This window comes from Leucoraja erinacea, chromosome 3 (genome assembly GCF_028641065.1).
Source record: "Leucoraja erinacea ecotype New England chromosome 3, Leri_hhj_1, whole genome shotgun sequence".
NCBI classification, from domain to species: domain Eukaryota; kingdom Metazoa; phylum Chordata; class Chondrichthyes; order Rajiformes; family Rajidae; genus Leucoraja; species Leucoraja erinaceus.
The window spans coordinates 15,220,399-15,247,667 of NC_073379.1; the positions used below are offsets into that span (position 1 = coordinate 15,220,399).

The window sequence follows — 27,269 nt, forward strand, 5'->3', positions numbered from 1 at the left end:
TGCGTTGGGGGAACGGGTGGGCGGTGGAAATGGGTTGCGTTGGGGGAACGGATGTGGTGGAATATTGCGTTGGGGGATCGGGACCCAACACGTCCCACTTTGTCCAGTATATGTTATTAAAACTCTCATCTTGTCTGTGTGTTTGTGTCCGCTTGCGTGTCCGTCAGTCATGCCCTAAATTACTCCAAAACGGTACACGATAGCGCTGCAACTTTTGGACCACTTAACCCATCATTGTCCTGTGGTGTGGCATATCAAGATTCGTTCAGATTGATGATATATTTTACAAGTTTTTCACATTTTTAACTTTACAGATTCCCACTGAGAAAAATATCTTCCATCTGTACTGGCAGTTAACAGCTATGACCTCACAATGGGATCTCATTTACATAAACTGCCCATCAGCAGTGTTCCACTGGCAGTTAGCAGCGTATGGCGTCACAATGGGATCTCCTTTACATAAACTGCCCATCACCCATTGCAATGAGAGATTTGTCACATTTTTGTACGGTGAGGGAATGGGGGAGGGGAGGAGGAGAAATGTTATTTAAACATTGTTTAGTGGGAGAGGTGAGGAGTGAGGGAGCAGGGAGAGGAGTTATGGAGGGAGTGATTGAAGGTAGGGAAAATGAGAGGGAGGAGGGTGAAGAGGAGAGAGAGGGTGAAGAGGAGAGGGAGGGAGTGTTGGAGGATGAGGGTAAATGAGCCGTACCTGCGCAATTGGGGGCTACGGGTGAGTGGTGGAATATTGCGTTGGAATGGATTGCTTTGGGGGAACGGGTGATTGATGGAAATGGATTGGATAGGTAACAGGTGAGTGGTGGAATATTGCGTTGGGGGAACAGGGCCCAACGGATCCACTTGGTCTAGTATCCATTAAAAACTTTACCGTTCTATCACTCCAGCTACCCTGTGATCTTTAAGTCTAATTGCTAATTAGTGCTGAATTAAAGACAGTTTTGTACTGAAACGGCCCCAGCTAATTTTGACTTAATTTTGTCTGCAGATTGAAGGGAAGCCTTTCATCTCATCAGTTATGGCTGGATTTGAACATAGATTTTGTAGATGAAAGCCCAGTGCATCCTGGTGCTGTAAACTCCACTTTTGAACTTTAGGCAAGCAAAGATACAGCTGTTCAACTAATGATGACTAATTTTAATTAATTCCAGCCTGTTGTGTCTCATATGCGGAGACCCATCAGCACACCGAAACATGCAAAGTCGATGACTGATAAATCAAAAAAAAAAATTGTTTACCTGACTTATCGTATTCAACCTCACCATCAATCTAAAGAATCTAGCTGTAGTTTGGATCAGGGTCCCCAAAGTCTTACAAGGTGTTTTGCTTGCTGACTAATTACAGACATCTTTCTTACACAGTTCTGCTATGCTTTGCATTGTTTGTATAATTAGGACCTGCACATTATTTGGGCATTGGATTTCAGGTTATCTGAAGGTGACCTTTTAACATTTCTCTTCTCTAAAGACCTATGCAGGACAGCCTGTTGAAAGATGAGGTAATTATTAATAACTAACAATTATCATCAGCAGTTTAAGGAAGGTGAATATATTCCTATTTATAGATTTGAGAATGGTTTGCTCAGCTGCACTCAGTAGTGGTGCAAAAGAACAGTGCCACAGTATCTCTGCTACAAATTATATGGCTGTTAGACATTAGATTTGCACAATAAAGAGTATGTAAATACTTGTTACATTTGAAAAGGTTGACAAAATATTTCTGACTTCCAGCTAACATCCATGTGGTGACTCATCGTTTTTTAGTACAATAGCTCAGGTGGCAAATATAATTTCTGTGCCTGAGAAAAATAGACTTCCATTTCTTGTGGCCGTGGGCGAACTAAATGCCAACAATAAAGATACAGTAATGCCTGCTTGGGTAATTTGACAGGAAGATGAAAGCTATTATTTGTTTCAAATTGCAAAATAGTAATAGATTTGTTTTTCTTAAATAGATTTAATTTTTATGCTTTAGAGAGACTGAGAGAGGGGACGGAGGCAGCAGAGGGAGATAGGGAGATGGTGGTGGGTAGAGGATATTGGTATTGATTTTTTGTTGTTGCGTGTACCGAGATACAGTAAAAAGCTTCACTTTGTGTAGTATCCAGTCAAATGATACTATACATGATTACAATCAAGCCATATACAAATACAACAGGTAGTTCAAAAAGAAAAATGTCAGAGTACAGAATATGGTGTGACTTCTGGACTAACGGATAATGAAATGACAATACACCCCAGGCCCGCTAATGAATTCCCTCCCGTGTCTCTAAAGTACTATGGAGTGCCAGAAACTTGAATAAAACAAATATGAAATGTAAATGGAATGACCTGCCGACCCATTCACAGCTCCTACTGTCTCCCTGGCCGTTTAGATCTTGGCTTTCAACACCATTTTTGGCTTGCAAAGTGCACCAGCGAACCCTGCATTACCCACGGCACATTCCAGTGACGTGGCTGTTGTTGCAGCTCACGTTATATCCACTGTGGACATTCTTCTGGCAATGCTGTCTTCAGGTCGCCGCCCCATCCTCCCCCTCCACCCCCCTGCTGTTAAAAGGAATTGTTGACTCCTGGGCCCAGGAGTTTGTGGTGTTGAATTATGGAGAGAGGCAGGCCCTCAGGAGAGAGAGTGAGAGAAACAGGCAGAGGGAGAGAATGGGATGGATGCAGGCCAAGGGAGAGAGATTGAGAAGGAGGCAGGGAGAGAATTTTCTAAAACAATTTTTTTTCCCTGTGATCTTTTTTCCCATCTGTAAATTGAGTGAACAAGCCCATTAACATTTCTAAAAAATGTAGATAGTATAAAATGCTTTGGGAGTCTTTAAACCAATTTAATATTTGTGATTTATTTAAATTTCAGTTCTTTCTGCGCTGTTGCACAAATGATGATTGACTATAAATATTCAAATGTTTCAGTTTTGAAAAACATTTTACTATGCTGGTGGTACTGTAAAATTGCATTAATATGGTGGATTTTTTTCATTCATTTCATGAACCTTTTCTGCCTAATTAGCATAACAGGTTCTATCTTTGTTGTAGCTTGTAACACTTCTCACTAATTATATAATTAAGGTATTAAAATAATTGTGAATAAATCTTGGGCGATGTGTTATGCTGCAGTTGTTATAGAGCCACTCCTACTTGAAGTGATTTGTATTTGAAGTTTAGTGTAAACCTATGATAGAAAATGAAAATAAAAACTATTAAAGGCCAGAAATACTCAGTAGGTCAATACTTAGCATCTGTGTAAAGACAAGATTTAATGGTCTGTATAAAGGTCATCAGCCTGATGCATTGAAACTGTTTCTGTCACTGGCGATGTTGAGTATTATTGATAGCAGTTCAGATTTTCAGAACCTGCAGTATTTTGCATTTGATAGAAAATTAACATATTCCAGCAGGGGCTCTTTCTAAAGATAAGTATTAGTTTCAAATTCAACAAAAGTTAGTAATCTTTGGGACAAAAAAAATTTGAAGGTCAGGGCAGAGTTTCTAGAATTTCTTGCCAACATTTTACCAGGTAATTGTCAGAATTCCAATGAACAGAAAATTGAGCTACTTTATGGCATGTCTGCAGGGTTTCTGCCATTTTTTTGAAGGACATCTCAAAAATCCCTGGAAAAATTCCTGGTGGAAGTGTGGTTTACGGTTCCAAGATTTATAGACATTTATTAGTTGCATGTTACAAGTTATTTGTATACCAAAACAAACAGCTTTGCACGGATAAGTGTAGAATCTGGGTTATTAGTGGCTTAATGGTTTTATTTTATGTATGTACTGAGACAGTGAAAATTTTTGTTTTGTCTGCTCTCCAGGCAAATTTTGCACTCATGATTACACCGTTAGTGCAAAGGAGAAAAACGAACAGTGTCGTATATATAGAATTCAGCTACAAAGAGATCACTTTTTTTTAAAGGGTCGCAGAGGTAGACTGGAAGATCAGGAATTCATCTTTAGCATAGAAGGTAGACAATGCTGGAGAAACTCAGCAGGTGAGGAAGCATCTATGGAGCGAAGGAAATAGGCGACGTTTCGGGTCGAGACCCTTCTATAGACTGATGTGGGGGTGGGGGGGGCGGGAAGAAGAAAGGAAGAGGCGTAGACAGTGGGCTGTGGGAAGGGAAGGGGAAGGGAAGGGGAAGCTGGGAAGGGAAGGGGAAAGAAGGAGAAAGCAGGGACTACTTGAAATTGTAGAAGTCAATGTTCATACCGCTAGGGTGTAAACTACCCAAGTGAAATATGAGGTGCTGCTCCTCCAATTTACGGTGGGCCTCACTCTGGCCATGGAGGTTGGTCAGGACAGAAAGGTCGGATTCGGAAAGGGAGGGGGAGTTGAAGTGCTGAGCCACCGAAAGATCAGGTTGGTTATTGCGAACCGAGCGGAGGTGTTGGGCGAAACGATCGCCAAGCCTACGCTTGGTCTCACCGATGTAGTGCATTGGTGTAGTTACGGGGTATAGAAGATACCCTGGTGAGAGCCTCATCGAAGAGGGGAACCCCTGTTCCCTAAAGAATGAGGACATCTCCGATGCCCTGGTTTGGAACACCTCATCCCGGGTGCAGATGCGGCGTAGACAGAGGAATTGGGAGTAGGGGATGGTCCTTACAGGAAGCAGGGTGGGAAGAAGTCTAGTCCAGATAGCCATGGTAGTCAGTGGGTTTATAGTAGATGTCGGTCAGTAGTCTGTCACCTGCGATGGAGATATTGAGGTCTAGAAACGGTAGGGAGATGTCGGAAATGGTCCAGGTGTGTTTGAGTGCCGGATGGAAGTTAGTGGTGAAATGGATGAAGTCAGTGAGTTCTGTATGGGTGCAGGAGTTAGCACCAACGCAGTCGTCGATGTAGCGGAGGTAGAGTTCGGGGATAGAGCCATGTACACCTGGTACGCATGGTTCGACGTACCCTACAAAGAGGCCGGCATACCTTGGGCCCATGCGCGTGTCCATAGCTACACCTTGGATTTAGGTCATTTCTAGAGTCTGATAACAGCAGGGAAAAAACTTTTCTTGCATCTGACTTTTGGTGCTTTCAAATTTTTGTTTCTGCTGCCCAACAGTTGAAGGAAGAAGAGAGTGACTGTGGTGTGAACGATCCTCGGTTATGTTGGCTGCTTTCCTTGCTCTTTCGTGGTGTGATGTCTTGGTTGTAGCGTCAGTGTGGTTAGCTCAGGAAAAATATGTTGTTGATATTTACACACCTAGGAACTTGAAACTGTTAACCATCTCCACTTCAGCACCATACTGCATGTACTTCGCATTACATCCTGAAGGCGATGACTAGCTTCTTCATTTTGCCGACTTGATGGTTATCGTGACACTGGGTGAATAAGCTCTCTGTCTCCATTCTCTACCACTCCTTGTATTGTTTAAGAACTGTGTAAGTTTCGTTCACTACTGTATTTTCTAGTAACAGTTCGCTGAATAAAACATTTGCTGATGGCTAATGTGCCATTAGAAATGGTACCCAATTTCTATGCAGTATTTTTAAAGTTAAGAATTATGTCATAATGTTTATCATGGCATTTAATAGTAAGATTAAACGAGTACTTACCAGTATGAAGTTTGATCTGTATTTTATGAGGAGTTACGGTGAGGTATTACGTGAAGACCCCAGCGCAGTGCGCATGTGCGGCATACTTCGAAGCAGCGGTGTGAAATCACAGGATAGACACAATATTTGAAGTAAGATAGTAAAGATCATGAGACATCAGTTTATTAGTTTGATCTATATATTGAGGGTGGGAGCGGCGGGCACGTAATACCTCACCGTAACTCCTCATAAAATACAGATCAAACTTCATACTGGTAAGTACTCGTTTAATCTTACTATTTTACTTCGGAGTCACGTGAGTGATTCCGTGAAGACTTCAAAGGTCTGTGATTTCAAACCGTGTAACAGTTATTATTTCACTCACTGCCGAAGGTTTTGAGGGAGGAAGTGTTATCGTAATCAACCAGTGGATCTGCTTTCACAAGAAACAGAAAGGTATTTGTTAACAATAACAACATAAAGAGCTCCCCTGAGCTTAAATTAATATTGCAGTTTGTAATATTCTTCCTGCAATTAAATCAGGTTTATCAACGGTTTATAATAAAAAATGTTCTGAACGTCGTTCCCTTGACCATTCTGCCGTATTGAGAATGTGGTCAACCGGGATGTCCATTCGTTCAGCCGCTGATACCAATGCTGCCCTAGTGGAATGGGATTAAAATGTATTATTATCTATTCCGGCAGCTTTCAGTACCTGTTTGAGCCACCTTGGAGTGGTTTGGCTCGTACCCCGTCTTGGGGTTTCTGTGGTTGACCCATAGGCTTTCCTCTCCCTCTAAGATTGTGGGTTGTGTCTATATATAGTAGTAGATGGGTCACCACACTCAACCTGGACTCTGGTGGGTAGGCCCGGAATCCCACCAGTGAATTGGGCGTTCCTGGTCCATATAGCCATATAACGATTACAGCACGGAAAACACAGGCGATCTCGACCCTACTAGTCCGTGCCGAACTCATAACCTCGCCTAGTCCCATATACCTGCGAGTTAGATTTTACCAGACCTAGAATATGAACGTGATGCGTCTGGGGTAATCACCATGTTATCCAGTCTAGTCTTATGGAGTGACTGGACTCTGTGAGCGTGTACTAGAGCCATAAGCATGAGCGTTTTTAACATAGATTGAGCAAGCTGAGGGATCTGGCTGGTGCCTTTCTCTGAGATATGGGATCCCATGCTCTGCTGACATGCTGTTTTAGATAAGCAGATAAGGCGCTCCATGCTGTATTTACGGCACTGTAACTCACCTTTTAGTCATGGTGTAGATGTTCCAGGAACTCCAATACGTCAGTGGTTGAATAGTTCGTTGTCCCTGCGTCGTGGCAGTATTTTACCCATGTTAGCTTTTAGTGACTGTTCGCAGGGATGCCGACATGGTGGTAATGGTTCCTTTGGATAATCCCAGTCCCTGGTAAGGTCTATTCAAAACCTGCACCCAGGAGTTTGATGTTTCCCTGGCATGGGTGGCTTGTGCCTGATACTGGGTTGAGTCAGCAACCATGGTCCACTAGGGAAATCCATAGGTGACTCGCCCACCGTGTCGTGATGAACTGGGAACCATGGCTGTGTAGGCCGGTCGGGCACGTTCAATATCTCGGAGACAGATCCCATCTGTATTGCGAAGTGCCCGTCTGATGAGGCAGAAGGGAGGAAGGCAAAGCAGAAATTCCCCCTTCCAGCGTGTAGGCATCTATCGCTGCTGCCTCTAATTTGGTTCCTAAGTCACATACATAGGTTACTGGTGATTCCGTCTTGTGCAACCAAATTGATATCTGGCTTTCAAACTGCTTAATACCTTTAGCAGATATTTTGGGTTTGACATCTATTCAATGTAATCATAAATTTTACCCCGTGACATGGTGTCTCCCACTGTGTTCTAGCTTCCTAGGACATAGGCAGCTGATAGTTAAGATGTCTTTTGACACACCATTGCCAGATTTGTTTGACCAATTTGTTGCACAATAATGATTATTATGCTCCCCATATGGTTGATATAAGCCACCACCATAGTATTATCAATCCGTAACCACATACGTACGTGCTGCATTTGAAATGCATATGCTTTTTAGCCCAATAGGCGATCACCAATCCCAAGTAGTTGATGCCCGGTATGTGTAGTAACGATGTTTGTGAATTGGTCCATCTGTTACCTGTGCTGGATATGGAGTTTAGTTGCTCCCCAGCCTAAAGTACTGGCATCGGTTTTTAATAACCAAGTTGGGATTGGTGATGATAATAGGGCTGAAAACTATGCCAAATATATGTCTGCCCACCACCTTAATTGTGATATAGCTTCAGTGGGTACATTCATGATTTGATTATAGTGACCCAAGTACCTTGGCAAAGTAACAGTCATATGGACGGAATTATTATTGAAGCCCAGATAATCCTTGGTAGTTAACGCTTCAATTCTGGTTTATCTGGGCGTGGGATAAACCTCAGAGCTTTAGGGAGCTGTTTCGTAGCTAGAACTGCTGCCACAGCTAATTCCTTTGTTTCCCCTAATATGAGGATATCATCCAATATATGCCATGATTATGCTTGTTTTCTTAATATTTTCATGGCCATTTTTTAATATTTATAATAGTTTAGGGCTGAGGTTAGACCATAGGGAATGCTCTATGCTCCCATGGTTGCCCTAACCGGGATATCCATTATCCAGGTAAAAATTTTTAGGTATCTATAATGATCCTAGTGTATGGGTATAAGATAGTTAGCATCTTCCATATCAATGCTCCCCATAGGTATCCTTGGGAGATCAGATGTCTGGCAGTGACAAAAACCCGTCTCCATCTTAAAGTGTATATACTCAACAGATTTATTTAGTGATATTAGATCAATGATGATGCTACATTCACCATCTTTTGTAGTTTTGGTGAATATATTCGATACAAATTCCAATGGTTCATGTTTTACTCCCATGATCCGTTTAGTAATGAGCCTTTCTAGTTCAGCTTGACCTTCTCACTTCTCTTTTCTTAGAGGGAGAAAATGCCCTTTGGGCGCATTGCTGAACTGGCGGTAATATGCCCAATTTGAATTCGTTTTTATCCTCTAATACTGTTGAGTATATTTTAGTTATTTGTGACAGCATCCCATGCTTTATCAACAAGTGTAAATGCCCCCCCCCCCAGTTAGTAGAACACCCTTATTTAGTGTAAACTGGGAGGAACCAGACTACCTACCTCCATGTTTATTGTTTTTTCATGAAGGCCTAGTTTGCTGGTATGCTGGTGCTGTCGGTGGGGCGGCGCATTTTCCCACGGCTCCGCTCTGGGCCCCTGTCTAAAAAGAACTTTGGGGGTAATGTGAAGCGGTCGCCAGGCTTTCACCAGTCCTTGTTTGATATTGCTGGTGGATGCCGAGGGGTGCTGCCAGCTGGGTGTTGGATGCGATGTCCTGCTCGTTCCATGGCCTGCCCTCATGAGGCGCACAGGTTTAGCTGCCTCTCTTCCCGCAGCAGCGGTTTGCATAGCCCCGTATATTTGGGGTTGCGGGCAGGTCTATATGCACCATTGTTCAGTCGAGTATCCCAAATTTGGGAATATCTTAGGCGTCAGCACCCTGGTAGTGCAACGGGATAGTCTCATTCTGGGAGAACCACCTTGGTGATCATGGCGTCTCGCCTGCCAGGTGAGTATGATCCGTGGAAAAAACGAGCAAAGGCGGTAACATCTTGACCCTTCTGTTAGGAGCTTCAGAATTCGCTGCTTGTCTGCGAGTCTGCTGACCCAGCTGCCTGCGGATTTGCCTCTAGAAAGGCCTGCTCCTGCAGGGCTTTGTTGGGAAGATGGTCGCGTGGAGGAGCCATGTAGTGGCCCACGACACCCAGTAGCTCTTCCTGATCCTGTTCCCCTGGCATACTGCTGTTCTCGTCCGCCTGCCCAGCGTTTAAGCCAGCCCAGCCCTGGCCTCCTTAGCTAGCCTCAAAAGAGGGAGCAAAAGGGTGTGCTATAAATTGGAGGAGGCATAGCTCAAACTCCGCTGTTGCATCAATCCCTCGACAAGGGAGATGGCTAGTGCAATAGCACTGGGGTAGGAGTGTCAGCTCCCTTGGCATTCAGCCAGTGCCCCTTTTTCCCTGGAGGTTTTGAACTCCATGACCTCCTCTGGCTTGGGGAGACAGACATACTTATTTTTGCTGTCCCCAACCTGTTCCAGTTTTGGAGGAGGTTACACAAAAAAGCTGGAGAAACTCAGCGGGTGCAGCAGCATCTATGGAGCGAAGGAGATAGGCAACGTTTCGGGCCGAAACCCTTCTTCAGACTCAGTTTTGGAGGAAGTTGGCTCCTGTAGAACCTGTTAAATTGGGAAGATTTTTGTCTTACCTGTATGTAGAGGCTGCCTGCCGTTTTTCAGGCGGCATTGTAGCGGTTCCCGGGCAGCGATTCTCCTTGTCAGGAGTCTGCAGGGCTGCCGGTCGGGTTTTTAAACTTCCCGCCGGGCCGCTGCTGTTCACCAAACAGCTGTTCAGCGGACCGGCATCAGCGCAGCTCCTTGCAGCGGTCCGCAGCGTGTGCGGTCCCGTTAGCGCCTTTCCCCCTCCACTGTCGGCTCCTTCGCTGGAGTCGAAACGGGGGCCGCTGCCTCTCTACTTTGCTCCCCCTGGAGCAAAAAACCACAAGGCCCGATTAAGGTAAGTACTTACCTCACGTTCCTTGGATGCGGGAGCTGCCGACTCCCGCTGGCCGCGTTCTGCACAGTTGTGCGATTATGCCGCACATGCGCACTGCGCTGGGATCTTCACGGAATCACTCACGTGACTCCGAAGTAAAATTGATCACTAACCAATTCAAAACAAATCCCAATCACTCTCCGTCGCCCTGTACTTTTAAAAATAATTTGTAAACAGTACTCTGCAGTAATCAGTTAGTAAATGTAAGCAGAGTATGTCCATGTGCTTCCAGCACTTTGTTTTTATTGCAATTGATAGTGTGTGATTCTAATGCTACAGAACTTGTGCAGCCCAGTTTGGTTTGTATTCAATATCTCAAGTTACACTTACTTGCCTGAAGCAAACAAGAAGGATCTCAATCCTAAATGTCGCCTGTCTATTCCCTCCCCAGTTGCTGCCTGATTTGTTGAGTTCCTCCAGCACTTTGAATTTTGCAAAGATATGACTCAATTTTGTATTTGTTTCCTTTAAAATTTTAGATTTCGACATAGTCCAAACTGCTGGTACCTCCGAGACTGGACCATTCACAGCTGGATTCGACAGTGTCTGAAATACAATGCTAGGGACAAGGCCTTGCACACCTTGAGAAATAAGGTATGACGATAGACTATTTTATTTCATATGCAAAAGACCATTTTGTGAAGGTATGAAGAAGAATTACAGCATCTGAAAATAAATCTTAATCCTGCCAAAGATTATATTTTAATTCTTCAGTACTCCTGTGGTTAGTCTGAAAGATTTGCCAACCAATTCATTTGTATATACTTTGATCACAAAGTAATTCATGATTTATGATAGTTTTCAAAGTAAATATTCCCAAACACCAATTTATGAAATTGCATAAAGTTGGGCCTCTGATAAAGCATAAAACAATCCTACTGAAAATACATAGCAAATAACATTGTGTGTTGTAATCTACATAAGCATCACCACCTCATACTGACTCATGCAAGGCAGCCACTGAGTCAGAAATGGCTGCTACTAATTTTCATTAAACGTCTTGCAGTAATACTTTAAATGGGCATACATGGAACTTGGCAATGGTGTAGCATAATTTCCAGACCATTGCATGTTATTCCAAACAATACTCCAAAATATATTTAATTCACATTTTATTTTAAAATGCTACACAGCAGTGCTGTATAATTTTTCCCCTGAGAGCAAGGGGGGGTTGGGGGGGGGGGGGGGGGGGGGGGGGGGGGGGGGGGGGGGGGGGGGGGGGGGGGGGGGGGGGGGGGGGGGGGGGGGGGGGGGGGGGGGGGGGTGAGAGGGCTTCCAGTGACTTCAAATGGAGTATGGGAACTAGAACCTAATGAGTTTCAAGGGTTTGTGAGGAAACTGGGTCCTGATGAGTTCAAAGGAGTACAAAAATGGGGATCCCATTGAGTTAAGAGAGAGTGGGAATTGGGGCTACTGTGAGTTTAAAGGGACCGTGGGAACCAGGTTGCTGTGTATTAAAGAGAACACTGGAAAAAGCACCCAGTGAACCAAATGCAGAATCATTGGGTTTTACAAACACCAAATTGTAGATTACTCGAGTATTACCACACTTGAATATGTGTGTTTCCAGAAAACAATGAATTATTAAATTGTGGAATTGTCCTTCTCAAAGTATTTTTCATAACAGTTTTAAGCTTCCAATTCTGTACAGTACCAGTCTGATGACTGGAAAGAATTTTGAGATTTATGCAAGCAAGAAAGTGCAACTTTGATAGTATCTAAGGCAGTTTCCATTTTTGGCAGCAGGTTGGTGCACTAAAATGCTATCCCAGAGTAGTAAATAATCACTCATATTTTCCTGTCATTTCCCGATTCTTAATAAGGATTTATATTCTAAAGATCTTATCTTTGTTTCCTTTATGAAAAGACTACCACTTTAACGAGAAAATATTAGACTATTTTCCTCCAATCTGTACTTGGAAAGCTAGAGAAGAAAGAATGAGGCAGTAGAGCTGCTAATCGTTTCAATTCTGCCATTTGTTTAATCTCAATATGACCTGAGTTGAACTGATCACCATGATAAGAATAACTTGCCCATCTACTGCCTGGCTGGACAAACTATATGCTTAGCTTATAAGAATTCCATTCAGTAGTCTGATGACAGTGGGGAAGGATATGTGCTTGAATCTGGTGGTACGAAGAGGGAATGGCTGGGATGTAGGTGGTCCTTGATTATGTTGGCTGCTTTCAGGCAGCAGTGTGAAATGTAAATGAAGTTGGTTGGGGTGGAGGCTGGTTTAGCAAGATAGACTACAACACGTCTACAACACTGTGCAATTTCTTGTGCTCTTGGACAGAGCTGTTACCAAACTAGGTTGTGATCCAATAAGATCCCAATAAGATGCTTTCTACAATGCATTTGAAGAAATTGGTGAGTATTTGTGTCCTGAGGAAGTATAGACGTGATGTGCTTTCTTAACTATATCACAGTGTGGTTGGACCAGGACAAATTTTGCCTTTCAAGAGGTGAATTAGTACGGGAGTACCTCAAGGCTGCGTGCTCAGCCCCTTGCTCTACTCACTCTATACTCATGATTGTGTAGCTGGACACAGTGCAAACTCCATCTTCAATAACAGTAAAACCAATGAACTGATTGTGGACTTTGGAAGAGGAAAGATGAGGACCCACAATCCTGTTAATATCAACAGGATGAAGTAAAAAAAAACTTTAAATTCCTGGGTGTACATATTTCCAAAGATCTTTCCTGGAATCAGCACACTGATGCAATTATAAATAAAGCACATCAACACATATATATAAATATACACACACAGATATATACACACTTTTTTTCTCTCATTTATCATTGTTTATTACAGTACTATGTTTGCATATTCTGTTGTGCTGCAGCAAGTAAGAATTTCATTGTTCTACCTGGGACACATGATAATAAAACTCTCTTTTGGCTTGAATTTATATCTGTTATCTTTCTCATGATCCTTTTACTGTGCCTTTACTTCTGCATTCCAGACCAGGGTAACATTTCCTACTGATCAATTATCCTTGTCTACCTTACAGGCTTCTACAGAGGGCAGTTTGTCACACTCTATCTTTTACCAGTGATTATATGCACACACTTTCCAATAAGACCCTTTAAGTTGTAATCAGCATTGTGAATGCTCGCCAACTAAACCTATTGCAGGAATGCATAATTTAATTCTAGTAACTTTATGGATACCTTAATTGATGTTAGATTACTTGACACGTCCCATTAAATTGAAGCTGAAACTTTAGTGTCTATACTTTGACACACCGAGCTGTAGAAAAATAAAACACAGGAAGGAATTTGGACAGGTACTTGGATAGGAAAGGCAGAGAGAGATTTGGGCCTAATGCAGGCAAATGGGATTAGTGTAGATGGGCATTATGGCTGGCCTGGGCAAGGTGGGCCAAGTGTGGGCCTGTTTCTGTGCAGTACAATTCTATGATCCCATGAAATAACAAGGGGCAGTTAAAGGCCTCTTGAGCCTCCACCATTCAATATAATCGTGGAAGATACCGTAGCTCAGTTTTAGTTCTCCACTCAATCCCCACATCCACCCAATCCCCATATCCTCTCATTCCCTTCCATATCCTGGAATATACTCAAAAAGGCTCAGTGCAAAGTGCTCTTAACTGGAATATTAAGCTAAGATTTTGACTCTTTATTAGTAACTAAACTAAGTGGGACCAGTTGGGTCCCAGCATCACACGGGAAGGCTGGTCACCAACGCAATATTCCACCTCTCCACCAACTCCAATATTGCTCGCTGGGGTGGGGGGGGGGGGGTTTGGGGGGGGCTGTTTGATTTGATGGTACTGGTTTCCAGAGGGCTAGTATAGACATTGTGGGCCGAATGGATTCCTGGGCTGGCATCCAACTGTTGCAACGATTTTAAAAGCCAAGCCAAGGCAAACAATTAGGCTGCAGCCACCTTGACAACCAAAATTCATTTTGTGATCACAAACGTTTTAAAAAGGCGAGGCAAACATTTGGGCTGGAGCCGCCCGTCAACCAAAATTCGATTTGTGAACACAAATTTGTTAAAAAAAGGCGAGGCAAACAATTGGGCTGCAACCACCTGACAACCAAAATTCATTTTGTGAACACAAACTTGTTAAAAAGGTGAGGCAAACAATTGGGCTGTAGCCACTCAACAACCAAAATTAATTTTGTGAACACCAACTTGTTAAAAAGGCGAGGCAAACAATTGGGCTGCAGCCACCCGACAACTAAAATTCATTTTGTGGACACAAACTTGCTAAAAAGGCAAGGCAAACAATTGGGCTGCAGCCACCCAACAACCAAAATTCATTATATGAACACAAACTTGTTTAAAAAAAAAAGGCGAGGTAAACAATTGGGTTGCAGCCACTTTACAGCCGCATCGAGGGGACTCACCGTGGAGTAGACGTGCGTTCAGTGTTATTCGCAGCTCAGAGAACCGTAACCCTCTTGCCTCCTGGGTCAGGCAGAGACTGAGTGAGGCCGACACTTCCGGGTTTTATAGTCCCTCCCCTGCCGCCAGCGGGGGCAGCAGAGAGAATGGGGAATTTTGTAAAAACATTAATATCACTTGTTTTTCATTGATCGGAAAATCCTCTGGTCCCGGAAGGCGGAGGGGGGCTCTGAGCGAAATGGCCAAAAATGACGGCAGTAGGTGGCGGCGTTCTCTCGGAAATCACGCCATAGTGAGCCAAAAGCAATCAAGATCAGACTTTTAGTAATATAGATACCTCACACATTATGTGCAATATTTGCAAAAGATTACTTGTTTGAGTTATGAATGTAGTCTATAAAACTGTGGGCAGTGGGCAGGTGCTATAGACCTACACGGGAAGTTAAACGCTCCTGCCCCCACAAGTCTCGGGCAGATTGGGCTTGTCAGGCTGGGAAGACAGTCCATCTAGGAGAGGGAAAACTCTGATTTAAAACCTCCACTGCCTTGTGGCCATATCCAGTCATGGAAAAGGCTCCAGGAGTAAACTTCAAGAAAATCTGGAGTCAGGTCCCCTAAGGCAGTTCGTCGTTGTTTACAACCTCGCTCTGGCAGCTCCTGCGTTGGCGCTGGTGCCAAACTGTAACGACCCTGTTGTTCCTTTGGATTGATCAGCGACATGGAGAGGGGGGAATGTGCTGCATGGGCAATAGCCAGTCCTCCATGTGACATCGCCCAGGCTTGTATCCGACCACACATCACCTGTAAACTAGGATGCCTCACCCATGGTCAGTCATGACCGAAGAGGGCCCACTACAACTAAAAAGACACAAAATGCTGGAGCAACTCAGCGACTCTGGCAGTATCTCTGGAGAAAATGGATATATGACATTTCGGATCAAGATCCTTCTTCAGACTGATAGTCTATGCGACTATTATGTGGATTTTGTGGAGACAATTTTAGCAGCGTCTTTCCTGGGTGTTGAGATGCCTGTTAGAGATTGTCCATGTCTGCCAAGCATATAGGAGAAGTGTCTCACCATGAATGTTTATCCTCAGAAAGCAATGTGGTTCAGCAGGAAATTGTTGGTGGCAGACCATTGTCTGCAGATGTTGCAAATGCTTTGTTAAATATTTTTTTATGTTTCTCACAAAACTTCTAGACTGCATTATTTTACCAGCAGAAGTAACAACACTACATATTTTGCTGATAAATTTGACCTTGACAAATACAATTTATTTTAGCAAGTACTGCTTCTGCTCCTATGTATGAGTTTATTCTCTAATAATAGATTGATTCCATCTAAAAGGATTACTTCATATGCTCATTAGAGAAGAATATAATGGAAACATGTATGCTTTATTTAATTGAATTGCTGCTGAGTAGCTTATTTGTAAGTAATGTAATTAAAATACTGTTGCCACTACAGTTCTGAGAGCCAGCTATCATTGGAGACAGAAGCTACAAATCTGGTTGGCAGGTACACCTGAATATATGAGCCTAGTAAAATATTATCATCCTTGTGATTCTGAGGGAATTATAAAATCCTGAGGGGTCCTGACAAGGTGGATGTGCAGAAAATGCTTTTTTTGGAAAAATCTGGATCAAAGGATCACTGTTTAAAAATAACTGTTCACCCGTTGTGGTGAGGTGATTGCTGAGGTGAGATTTTCTTTGCTGCTGGTCATGAGTCTTTCAAGCAGCTACCCCAAAAGATGGTGGAAGAAGTCTGAATATTTAAAAAACAAAGGAATCTACAAACATATGAATTAGGACCAGGTGTAGGCCACACAACCCTTCAAGTCTGTTCGTATTTTAATATGATAATGGCTGATTGTAACCTTAACTCTGCATTCCCATCTAACCATGATAAGCTTTCACTTTTTGGCTTATCAGGCATGAAACTATCTTTACCTTAAAAATATCCAATAGCTTTAAAAATATTCAATAGCTTCCACTGACAATAGGTTCTTGACCTCCTTGGAGGTAAAACTGACTTAAATGGCTGACTTTTTTAATAAACTGATACTAGTTTCAGATTCTCCCATGATGATATAAAATAAGACCAGGGTAGGCATTTTCATCTTTGACTTCTTCACCATTCATCAAGATCATGGCTGATCCGCCTCGATGTCATTCCATAAACACTACCTCTTTCATTCGATGTATATTTATCTGCCTGAATATTTTCATAGAACGATACAGCACAGGAGCAGGCCCCTTGGCCTACAATGTCCGTGCCCACAAAATTGCACATCATTTTGTAGGATAAACACCGGTAAATGCCCAGGCCAAATTTTGACACAGTAGCAATGTACATTGTAGCGGAACAGGCCCTTCACAATGACCGTGTGAAACCCGGTGCCAAGTTTAAATTAATCTCCTCTGCTGTACATGATCCTTACCCCTCCATTCCCTAAATATCCAGGTGCCTAGCCAAAAGTCTCTTAAATGCCTTTATTACACTGCCTCCACTACCACCCCTGAAAACACGTTCCAGGCAATATAAAAACATTGTTATTTTGTTATATAGTAAATCAAAAAGAAGCATTTGATGGACAAATGGAACTTAAGGAAATGAATATCAAATATGCTTTGCTTTAGATGTAGAAGGTTTTATTTTAGAGGTGTAAATCCCTTACAAATCTGTTTGCAGGTGCAATATGGGATTTTTCTAGATAACTTCACAGCAAATATACTAATGGATTCTTTCATCAAAGAAGACGACTATTCAAGTAAGTGAGAATAGTTTAATGGGAGTAGTTGTATATTTGGAACATTTGTTGGGTTTGAGGAGAAACCACTACCTATCATCTCCAAATTATTTTTGCACCAATGTCAAAAATTTTCTAAGATATGAATTTGAAATGAAATAACATGCATTTATTATTATGGACCATTCCAGCCTTTGGTTGATGAAGCCACGTTCAAATCATTAGTAAATGTCAATTTATGAATGGAAATGCAGTATACCTAAATATCAATGTTAAGACACAAAATGCTGGAGTAGCTCAGCGGGTTAGGCGGCATTCCTGGAGAACATGGATGGGTAACATTTCAGGTTGGAGATTTTTTTCAGACTTTTGAATAAAATCTGATCAATATTCTATTACCATCATCATATTAATAGATTAATATTAGATTATAGTTTTAGTTTGGAGGTGTAGCGCGGAAACAGGTGAATCGGACCACCGCGTCTACGCCAACCAGCGATCCTCGCACATTAATACTATCCTATACACACTAGGGACAATTTACAATTATACTAAGCCAATTAACCTACAAACCTGTACGTCTTTGGAGTGTGGCAGGAAACCGGAGCTCCCGGGGAAAATCCACGCAGGTCACGTGGAAAATATCCGAACTGCGTACTGACAGCATCCGCAGTCGGGATCAAACCCGGGCCTCTAGCGCTGTAAGGTAGCAACTCTACTGTGCGCCACCATACCGCCTGTGATATTGATCAATATTCCCTGCCATAGGAAAGGAGTTCCCCCTAAGGCTGAAACTCTTCCACTGTCTTAGTTTTAGCAAGCGATTCAGAATTTTTGTCTTTGGGTTTGATAGATCAGCTGATCTTTTTTATTTCTGTCTGCATGCTAGCTCTCTGCCAGGTCTGTATCCTTTTGTCCAACTAAGATTATTATATTATCATTTTATATCAGACCCAAACCTTCTTTCTTCAATTTTACTTAGAAACAAATTCAAACGATCTGATGGTCATCCTCCTTTTCATCTAACCCGGATTATTTAATTATTTCCCCAAGTGGTTGGCTGATGCTTGCCGCCACCTATCCAGTCTAATGTTCATTAAAGGTAGACACAAATCGCTGGAGTAACTCAGCAAGAAATGCAGCATCTCTGGAGAGAAGGAATGGGTGATGTTTTGGGTCGAGACCCTTCTTCAGACTGATGTCAGGGAGTGGGCGGGTCAAAGATAGAATGTAGTCGGAGACAGTAAGGCTGGTGGGAGAATGGGGGAGGGGATAGAGAGGGAAAGCACGGGCTATTTGAAGTTAGAGAAGTCAATGTTCATACCACTAGGGTGTAAACTGCCCAAGCGAAATATGAGGTGCTGTTCCTCCAATTTGTGGTGGGCCTCACTCTGACAATGCAGGAGGCCCAGGCCAGATTGGGAATGGGAGGGGGAGTTGAAGTGCTGAGCCACCTGGAGATCAGGTACGTTAAGACGGACTAAGCGGAGGTGTTCAACGAAACGATCGCCGAGCCTGCGCTTGTTCTCACCGATGTAGAGAAGTGGACACCTGGAACAGTGGATACAGTAGATGAGTTTGGAGGAGGTGCAAGTAAACCTCTGCCTCATCTGGAAAGACTGTTTGGGTCCTTGGATGGAGTCGAGGAGGGAGATAAAGGGTCGTGTGTTGCATCTGCAGATGCAGGGGGAAGTGCCTGGGGAGGGGATGGTTTGGTTGGGAAGGGACGAATTGACCAGGGAGTTCCGGAAGGAGCGGTCTCTGCGGAAAGCAGAAAGCAGTGGAGATGGGAAGATGTGGCCAGTAAGTGGGATCACGTTGGAGGTGGCGAAAATGTTGGAGGATTATATGCTGTTTGCTGATGAGGTGGAAGGTGAGGACAAGACGAACTCTGTCCTTGTTACGATTGGGGGAAGGGGGAGCAAGAACAGAGCTGCGGGATATTGAGGAGAACTTAGTGAGAGCCTCATCTATAATGGAAGAGAGGAACCCCCATTTCCTAAAGATTGAGGACATGTTCACTAATGTTACTTGCCTGAGAAAGTTGAAAACCATCTAAAGATTTTCCATTGGTGTAAGTATTTAATGGAGTTCTATGGTTCAGAGTCATATTTTCCTCTTTACCGTACACTAAAATCGGTTTCCTTTGTACATGTGGAAAATTGATTCTAATCTGTAATAAAATGCCCTCCTTAAGTCAGAGTATGTAACCAAGTATCAGTGTTTTCCATTTGTGTTTTCATTTTAAAATGCAATGATTGTACAATGGATTTATAATCTTCACTTCTGCTGCGTAGGTAACCACTAATAGCAATGCGTTTTGCCTCAATTAAAACTATTTTGTTTAAGTCAACTAAGAACGACACATGAAACTGCTGCTGTCCTTTCAGATGCCCTAGTTGTTGGCAATGAACTGATGCTCCAGGAAACGTTTGATGACAATTGTACACAGCTTCTTTGCCTCTATGTTCTACATAAATATCTGCACAGTAAACCAGAACTGAAGGTAAAATAAGTTTAGATTTTCTCTCTTTATGCAAAAATGCACATTAATTCTGATTAGAAATGTGACATGGTGACAAGTTAAATAGGAATTTATTATCTTTGAGAATTTAAATTCTGCCTATGTCACCACTTTCATTAGTAATTTCATTAGTAAATTGTATTTTGGCTGACATGTGAAAATGCGTTAAATCTTCTTTGAGCATTTCATCTTCAACCTCAAAGTAACAAAGGCATCAAGAGAATCCACATACAGTGGCTTGCAAAAGTTTTCATACCCCTTGAACTTTTCCACATTTTGTCACGTTACAACCACAAACGTGAATGTATTTTATAGGGATTTTATGTGATAGACCAACACAAAGTGGTGCATAATTGTGAAGTGGAAGGAAAATGATACATGGTTTTCAAGTTTTTTTACAAATAAAAAACGGAAAAATGTGGCGTGCAAACGTATTCAGCCCCCCTGAGTCAATACTTTGTAGAACCACCTTTCGCTGCAATTACAGCTGCAAGTCTTTTGGGGTATGTCTCTACCAGCTTTGCACATCTAGAGACTGAAATTTTTGCCCATTCTTCTTTGCAAAATAGCTCAAGCTCAGTCAGATTGGATGGAGAGCGTCTGTGAACAGCAATTTTCAAGTCTTGCCAGAGATTCTCAATTGGATTTAGGTCTGGACTTTGACTGGGCCATTCTAACACATGAATATGCTTTGATCTAAACCATTCCATTGTAGCTCTGGCTGTATGTTTAGGGTCGCTGTCCTGCTGGAAGGTGAACCTCCGCTCTAGTCTCAAGTCTTTTGCAGACTCTTAACAGGTTTACTTCCAAGATTGCCCTGTATTTGGCTCCATCCATCTTCCCAACAACTCTGACCAGCTTCCCTGTCCCTGCTGAAGAAAAGCATCCCCACAGCATGATGCTGCCACCACCGTGTTTCACAATGGGGATGGTGTGTTCAGGGTGATGTGCAGTGTTTAGTTTTCCGCCACACATAGCGTTTTGCATTTAGGCCAAAAACTTCAATTTTGGTCTCATCTGACCAGAGCACCTTCCTCCACATGTTTGCTGTGTCCCCCACATGGCTTGTGACAAACTGCAAATGGGACTTCTTATGGCTTTTTTTCAACAATGGCTTTCTTCGTGCCACTCTTCCATAAAGGCCCAATTTGTGGAGTGCACGACTAATAGTTGTCCTGTGGACAGATTCACCCACCTGAGCTGTGGATCTCTGCAGCTCCTCCAGAGTTACCTTGGGCCTCTTGGCTGCTTCTCTGATCAATGCTCTCCTTGCCCGGCCTGTCAGTTTAGGTGGACGGCCATGTCTTGGTAGGTTTGCAGTTGTGCCATAATCTTTCCATTTTCGGATGATGGATTGAACAGTGCTCCGTGAGATGTTCAAAGCTTGGGATATTTTTTTATAACCTAACCCTGCTTTAAACTTCTCCACAACTTTATCCCTGACCTGTCTGGTGTGTTCCTTGGGCTTCATGATGCTGTTTGTTCACTGATGTTCTCTAACAAACCTCTGAGGCCTTCACAGAACAGCTGTATTTATACTGAGATTAGATTACACACAAGTGGACTCTATTTACTAATTAGGTGACTTCTGAAGGCAATTGGTTGCACTGGATTTTATTTAAGGGTATCAGAGTAAAGGGGCTGAATACTTTTGCACGCCACACTTTTCAGTTTTTTATTTGTAAAAAAATTTGAAAACCATGTATCATTTTCCTTCCACTTCATTTTATGCGCCACTTTGTGTTGGTCTATCACACAAAATCCCAATAAAATACATTTACGTTTGTGGTTGTAACGTGACAAAATGTGGAAAAGTTCAAGGGGTATGAATACTTTTGCAAGCCACTGTGCATATGAGGGAGAAAGGAACAGAAACATTTGCTGACAGCTTCAGTTGATGAAAAGGTGGGAAGAAACTTGTAGCTAAATGAATGCAGGCTTGATTGGTTTAGGCAAAGTGGCTCATTTATGTGCTATATAAAGATAATGAATAGAGTATTGAAGTGAAAACAATCTGGCGTATGAGGGATGGTGATGGAAATCCTCTTTGTGGCCATTTGTATTGAAACCATTAGCTTAAAACTCCAACAATATTCAAGGATGTGTTTTAATTATTTTAGTCATGAGTTTGCAGTTTAAAAATGTAGTAGCATCGAAGGTATAGGGTGTTGTTAATGGGGGGGGGATGCAATTCCCAATCAAGGGAGAGTGACTGTTAGTGAACTTAGGAGCCTGGGATTTGTGGTAGGTGCACAGGAGTAACTGTGAGTCAGTCACTCAATGGTTTTTGAGTGATTACAGTCAGGAAATCAAAGCATGGAAGGAGGTAATTGGTCATGTATTGATCATGGTAAGGATGGAGTTCAGTACTGAGGGGGAGGTTTTGCGGAATGCATCCAAAGGAGAACCTAATTTGTGTTCCCAGTGCTAGGCTGGAACCTACTCCAAGAAGGCCGTTTCAAATTTCATCACTGTAGAGTAGAATAGACAGCACTGTCAAAACCTGGAACCTAAAGACAAACAAAACCTTGTGAACACATTTATTTCAGTAAAAGCAAAGTACACAGGAAATGGCACCATTACCTGGGTTTCTGAAAAGGAAATAAGCCATTCATACAAACGGGATTCATGGCAGAAAGTTCCAAATTGACACAATTAGTCACTGATGTCATTGTAATTGTGTACCAAAATCAACGGTGCTTGATTAAATTTCTCAGCCACTGAATGCAGAGGTTTTCATAAATAGGAAATAGTGATTAAGCAGCTATTGTGTTGATGACCTTCAGATCTATATCAAACTCCAGCACCCTCACATCTTGATTGTTATCAGCTGATAGGGTACATAAAACTCCAGTTTGATTTGGTTTAAAAGCATTGATCTGTAACCTTCATGGTTAAAGCTAGCAAGCTTATATTCATTGTGTATGGTGCCCCAATGTAATTATACACGTCAATCTACTGTTTCTTACTTTTTGCAGTAATGAGGCTGAAATAGTGCTATGATCCTCAGAGGATTAGTCCATAATCCATTATGGCGTGAAAGCAAGCATTAAATAGCACCATCAAAATTAAAACCCCTCTTTATGTAACAATGATGGCACTTTTTACTTTGTGCATTTACAGATTAATCTTGACAAATTTAAAGATCTGAAAGACCATCAAGAAGCAATAAATCCCTCCCTAAAATTTATTGGATTTTTATTGATTCTGTTTCAATTATGGATTAATTTTAATAATTCCATTTGTTTGTTCAAATGTAAAATTGTTGCTACAGCACATTTGTTACCTGGAATTTGTCAGATCATATTTCAAAACATAAACTATGGCTCTTAGACATACAATAACATTTGTGAGTTTTGAATGGGTATTTTTTTGTATTTTCTGTAGGCAAAGCTTGGATTTTCATCTAAATCGTATAAGCCTTTTTAACACGGTATTATGGTTCATGGCAAATGCAATTGGCATTTAATCATTTTTGACTTATCAATAAAAACTGATTTGAAAATGTTATTTTCATATTATTTTATTTTTGATTTGTGTTTTATTCTGTCAGATGATGCATATCAATCCATCTTTGCCCCTGGTTGTCGTTGAGACACACATTAGTAAAGATATTGCAAACTAATGTCTTATTCTATCATTCCAGAAATGTTGTTTATTAGGTAACCTTAAAGGAAAGCATGCTCCAAGAACAAAAGATTGCTTTTGCCTAATAATTTAATATGCATACATTAAGTCGACTACATTTACAAATAAGAATCTGTGTATTTAGCTTCTATTGATAATATAAATGCTTTAAAAATAAAGACCGTAAGACAAAGGAGCAGAATTAGGCCATTCGGCCCATCGAGTTTACCAAATTCTTGCCTTTTAAGTTTCCTTTGGTGCACTGGTCACTTGCACACGCCCACTTGTTTCCTTGTAATGACAATGATATCTGATTCATTGAGGCTAATTGCAGTGTCTTCTACCACCAGCCAAGTTGAGTTCATCTAACTTGGTACAAGTTATGAATTACACAAGTAGATGGAGTGGTAACGAAGATGTACAGTATGCATGCCTTCTTCAGTTGAGGCTTTAATTATGAGAATCAGGAAGTCAAGTTGGAGCCTTATTAAACTTTGGTTCGGCTGCATTTGAAGTATTGTGTGCAGTTCTGGACTGCAGGGAGGATGTGGAGGCTTTGGAAAGGAGAGGTTTATCGGAATGCTGCCTGGATTAGAGAGCATTAGCTATAAGGTGAGGTTGAACAAACTTGGATTGCTTTCCCTTGAGTGTCAGGTTGAGGGTGACCAGATAGAAATATAAAAAATTATGAAAATCGTAGAAAGGGTACACAATCACAACATTTTTCCCAGGATGGAGATGTCAATGACCAGAGAGCAGAGTAAGAGGGGGAAGAGGGGGAATATTTAAAGAAGATGTGTGGTGGAAGTATTTTACTCAGAGAGTGGTGGATGTCTGCAACACACTGCCTGGGGTGGTGGTGATGGAAGCATATATAATAGTGTTGTTTAAGAATTTTTTAAATAGGCACATGGATATACAAGGAATGGAGGAATATGGATCACGTGCAGGCAGAGGAGATTAATTTACCATCAAATCGGTACAGATGTGGGCTGAAGGGCCTGAATCTGTACTGTTCTATGTCCTTTTAATCCACATTCGAACTCATTATATCACCATGTGGCAGCTCCTGGTTTATAGGGGCTGCAAAAATAAACATGTGCTGCCTGACCAGCTCTGTGTTTCCAACATTTTCCCTGTTGATTTATAGATGCCTTGTATATCATTAATCTTGTTTATAGTTTTTGTTTTGAAATGGCTCCTACTTTTCTGCTAATGCTTAAACAGTGCCCTCCATAATGTTTGAGACAAAGACCAATCGTTAATTTATTTGCGTCTGTACAAAATTTGAGATCTATAATAGAAATAATCACGTGGTTTAAGTGCACATTGTCAGATATTAATAAAGGCCATTTTTTTTACTTTTTGGTTTCACCATGTAGAAATTACCGCAGTGTTTATATGCAGCCCCCCCCCCCCCCCCCCCCCCCCCCCCCCCCCCATTTCAGGGCACCATAATGTTTGGGACACAGCAATATAATGTAAATGAAAGTAGTCATGTTTAGTATTTTGTTGCATATTCTTTGCATGCAACGACGGCGTGAAGTCTGCGATTCATGGACATCACCAGTTGCTGGGTGTCTTCTCTGGTGATGCTCTGCCTGGCCTGTATTGCAACCATCTTTAGCTTATGCTTGTTTTGGGGGCTAGTCCCCTTCAGTTTTCTCTTCAGCATATAAACGGCATGCTCAATTGGGTTCAGATCGGGTGATTGACTTGGCCACTCAAAAATTCATCATTTTTTAGCTTTAAAAAAACTCCTTTGTTGCTTGAGCAGTATGTTTGGGATCATTATCTTGCTGTGGACTGAACCACTAGCCAATGTGTTTTGAGGCATTTGATGGAGATAGGATGTGTCTATACACTTCAGAATTCATTATGCTACTGCCATCAGAAGTTGTATCATCAATGAAGATAAGTGAGCCAGTTCCTTCAGCAGCCATACATGCCCAGGCCATAACACCTCCACCATGTTTCACAGATGAGGTGATTTGCTTTGGATCTTGGGAAGTTCCTTCTCTCCTCCTTACTTTACTCTTGCCGTCACTCTGACATAAGTTAATCTTCGTCGCATCTGTACTCAAGACCTTCTTCCAGAACTGTGATTGCTCTTTTAAATACTTCTTGGCAAACTGTAACCTGGCCATCCCAATTTTGTGGCTAACCAGTGGTTTGCATCTTGTAGTGTAGCCTCTGTATTTCTGTTCATGAAGTCTTCTGCAGACAGTGGCAATTGGCAATCCACACCTGACTCCTGAAGAGTGTTTCTGATCTGTCGGACAGGTGTTTGAGGATTTTTCATTATTATAAAGAGAATTCTTCTGTCATCAGCTGTGGAGGTCTTCCTTGGCCTGCCAGTCCCTTTGCGATTAGTAAGCTCACCAGTGCTCTATTTCTTCCTAATGATGTTCCAAACAGTTGATTTTGGTAAACCTAAGGTTTGGCTGATGTCCCTAACAGTTTAATTCGTGTTTCTCAATCTCATAATGGCTTAAATTGTGGAGTACAAGAAGCAAATAATTAAATAATAGGTCTTCGTCCCAAACATTATGGAGGGCACTGTAACTCATCCATGGAAACAGGATGCACAGATGTCGGACATCATTTTTTAGTGTTTTCACAATTATTTTCGATAGAAGTTAATATCTAAAAATGTACGGCTGTTTTGAGATGATTTTGGGATACAATAATTTGTGGTAAAGTAATACAAGTCAGTTAGCATGGCTCTGACTCACTCTGATTTATAATGACTGCCATCAGCTTTCTACTATGTCATGGTGTAGCTTTATAGATTCAGTGATTGACTGTGCGAGAAACTTTCAGCGCAATGCTGTTGTCAAATCAGTGGGTTGATGTGATCTATTGCATACTTCCATAAATGATTTGTTGGATCTCCAGTCTGGACGTGACCTGCCTACTGGTGGCTTTTATAATGTTACAAATTGGATATTTTATCCACATTCCACACTTTGGCTTTTCAGTCGTCAATTTTGCGATGTGGAGTTATTTTCCACTTAATACCATTAAATTCCACTTAATTTCAGTTTGATGCCTTTCCTTAGACCCAAGTAGATTTCAATCAGTTTTGCATTAATGTAAGTTACTCAGTACTTTTACTTTATAGCTCCTTACAAGATCTTTGCGCTTCTGCATATGTGGAAGAGCTTAGTGAGCATCCCAAATAATCTGGAGAGCAAATATAAGAGTAATTGTTAATCTTTTCTCCACTCTCAGATAGTGTGTGGACATAAATTTAATTCATAGGCAACTCAACATGCGAGAAATGAATTTATAGAATGAGCAAAAATCAAAAGCAAATCATGAGCAAAAATAGACTAATCTTAAAAATTAATTTAATTTAAAAAATATATTGTTTTGATGACCCGATAGAATTCTAACTGTTTGCCAGGCAAAAATATTCACTTTCAATATAAAGATTTTCAAAAGTAATGCTGATTTTCTGACCATTTTTCTATTTTCTAGTGGGAAGATGAACGAAATTTAGGTGCATCATTATTTTTGCTTGGACTGAAACAGAACAACACAGTTGGTTTGAGCTCTCGCCTTCTGGGTCTTGCATTTCTTGGTATGTTTCTTGTGACTGTAACATTATGAGAAAACAAATTATTTCCATTGAGTTTTAAAAGCAGTCAATTTTGAACTAACAATTTGCCGAGAACAGCGCACAGAATTGGCACGTGGTCTGGAAACCTATCACAATAGTGAAAGGCTTAGATCG

General features: G+C 41.7%; 1 protein-coding gene across 2 annotated transcripts in view; it reads left to right on the top strand.

Moving 5' to 3' along the window:
* mrps27 (mitochondrial ribosomal protein S27) overlaps window positions 1-27,269 on the top strand; it is an 84,598-nt gene that overhangs the window by 37,770 nt on the left and 19,559 nt on the right. For both annotated transcript variants that reach the window (XM_055632170.1, XM_055632171.1), the window contains exons 5-8: window positions 10,725-10,839; window positions 17,322-17,400; window positions 19,770-19,885; window positions 27,014-27,116. In XM_055632170.1, coding sequence (XP_055488145.1) covers window positions 10,725-10,839; window positions 17,322-17,400; window positions 19,770-19,885; window positions 27,014-27,116 — 413 coding nt within the window. The remainder of the gene's footprint in view (window positions 1-10,724; window positions 10,840-17,321; window positions 17,401-19,769; window positions 19,886-27,013; window positions 27,117-27,269) is intronic.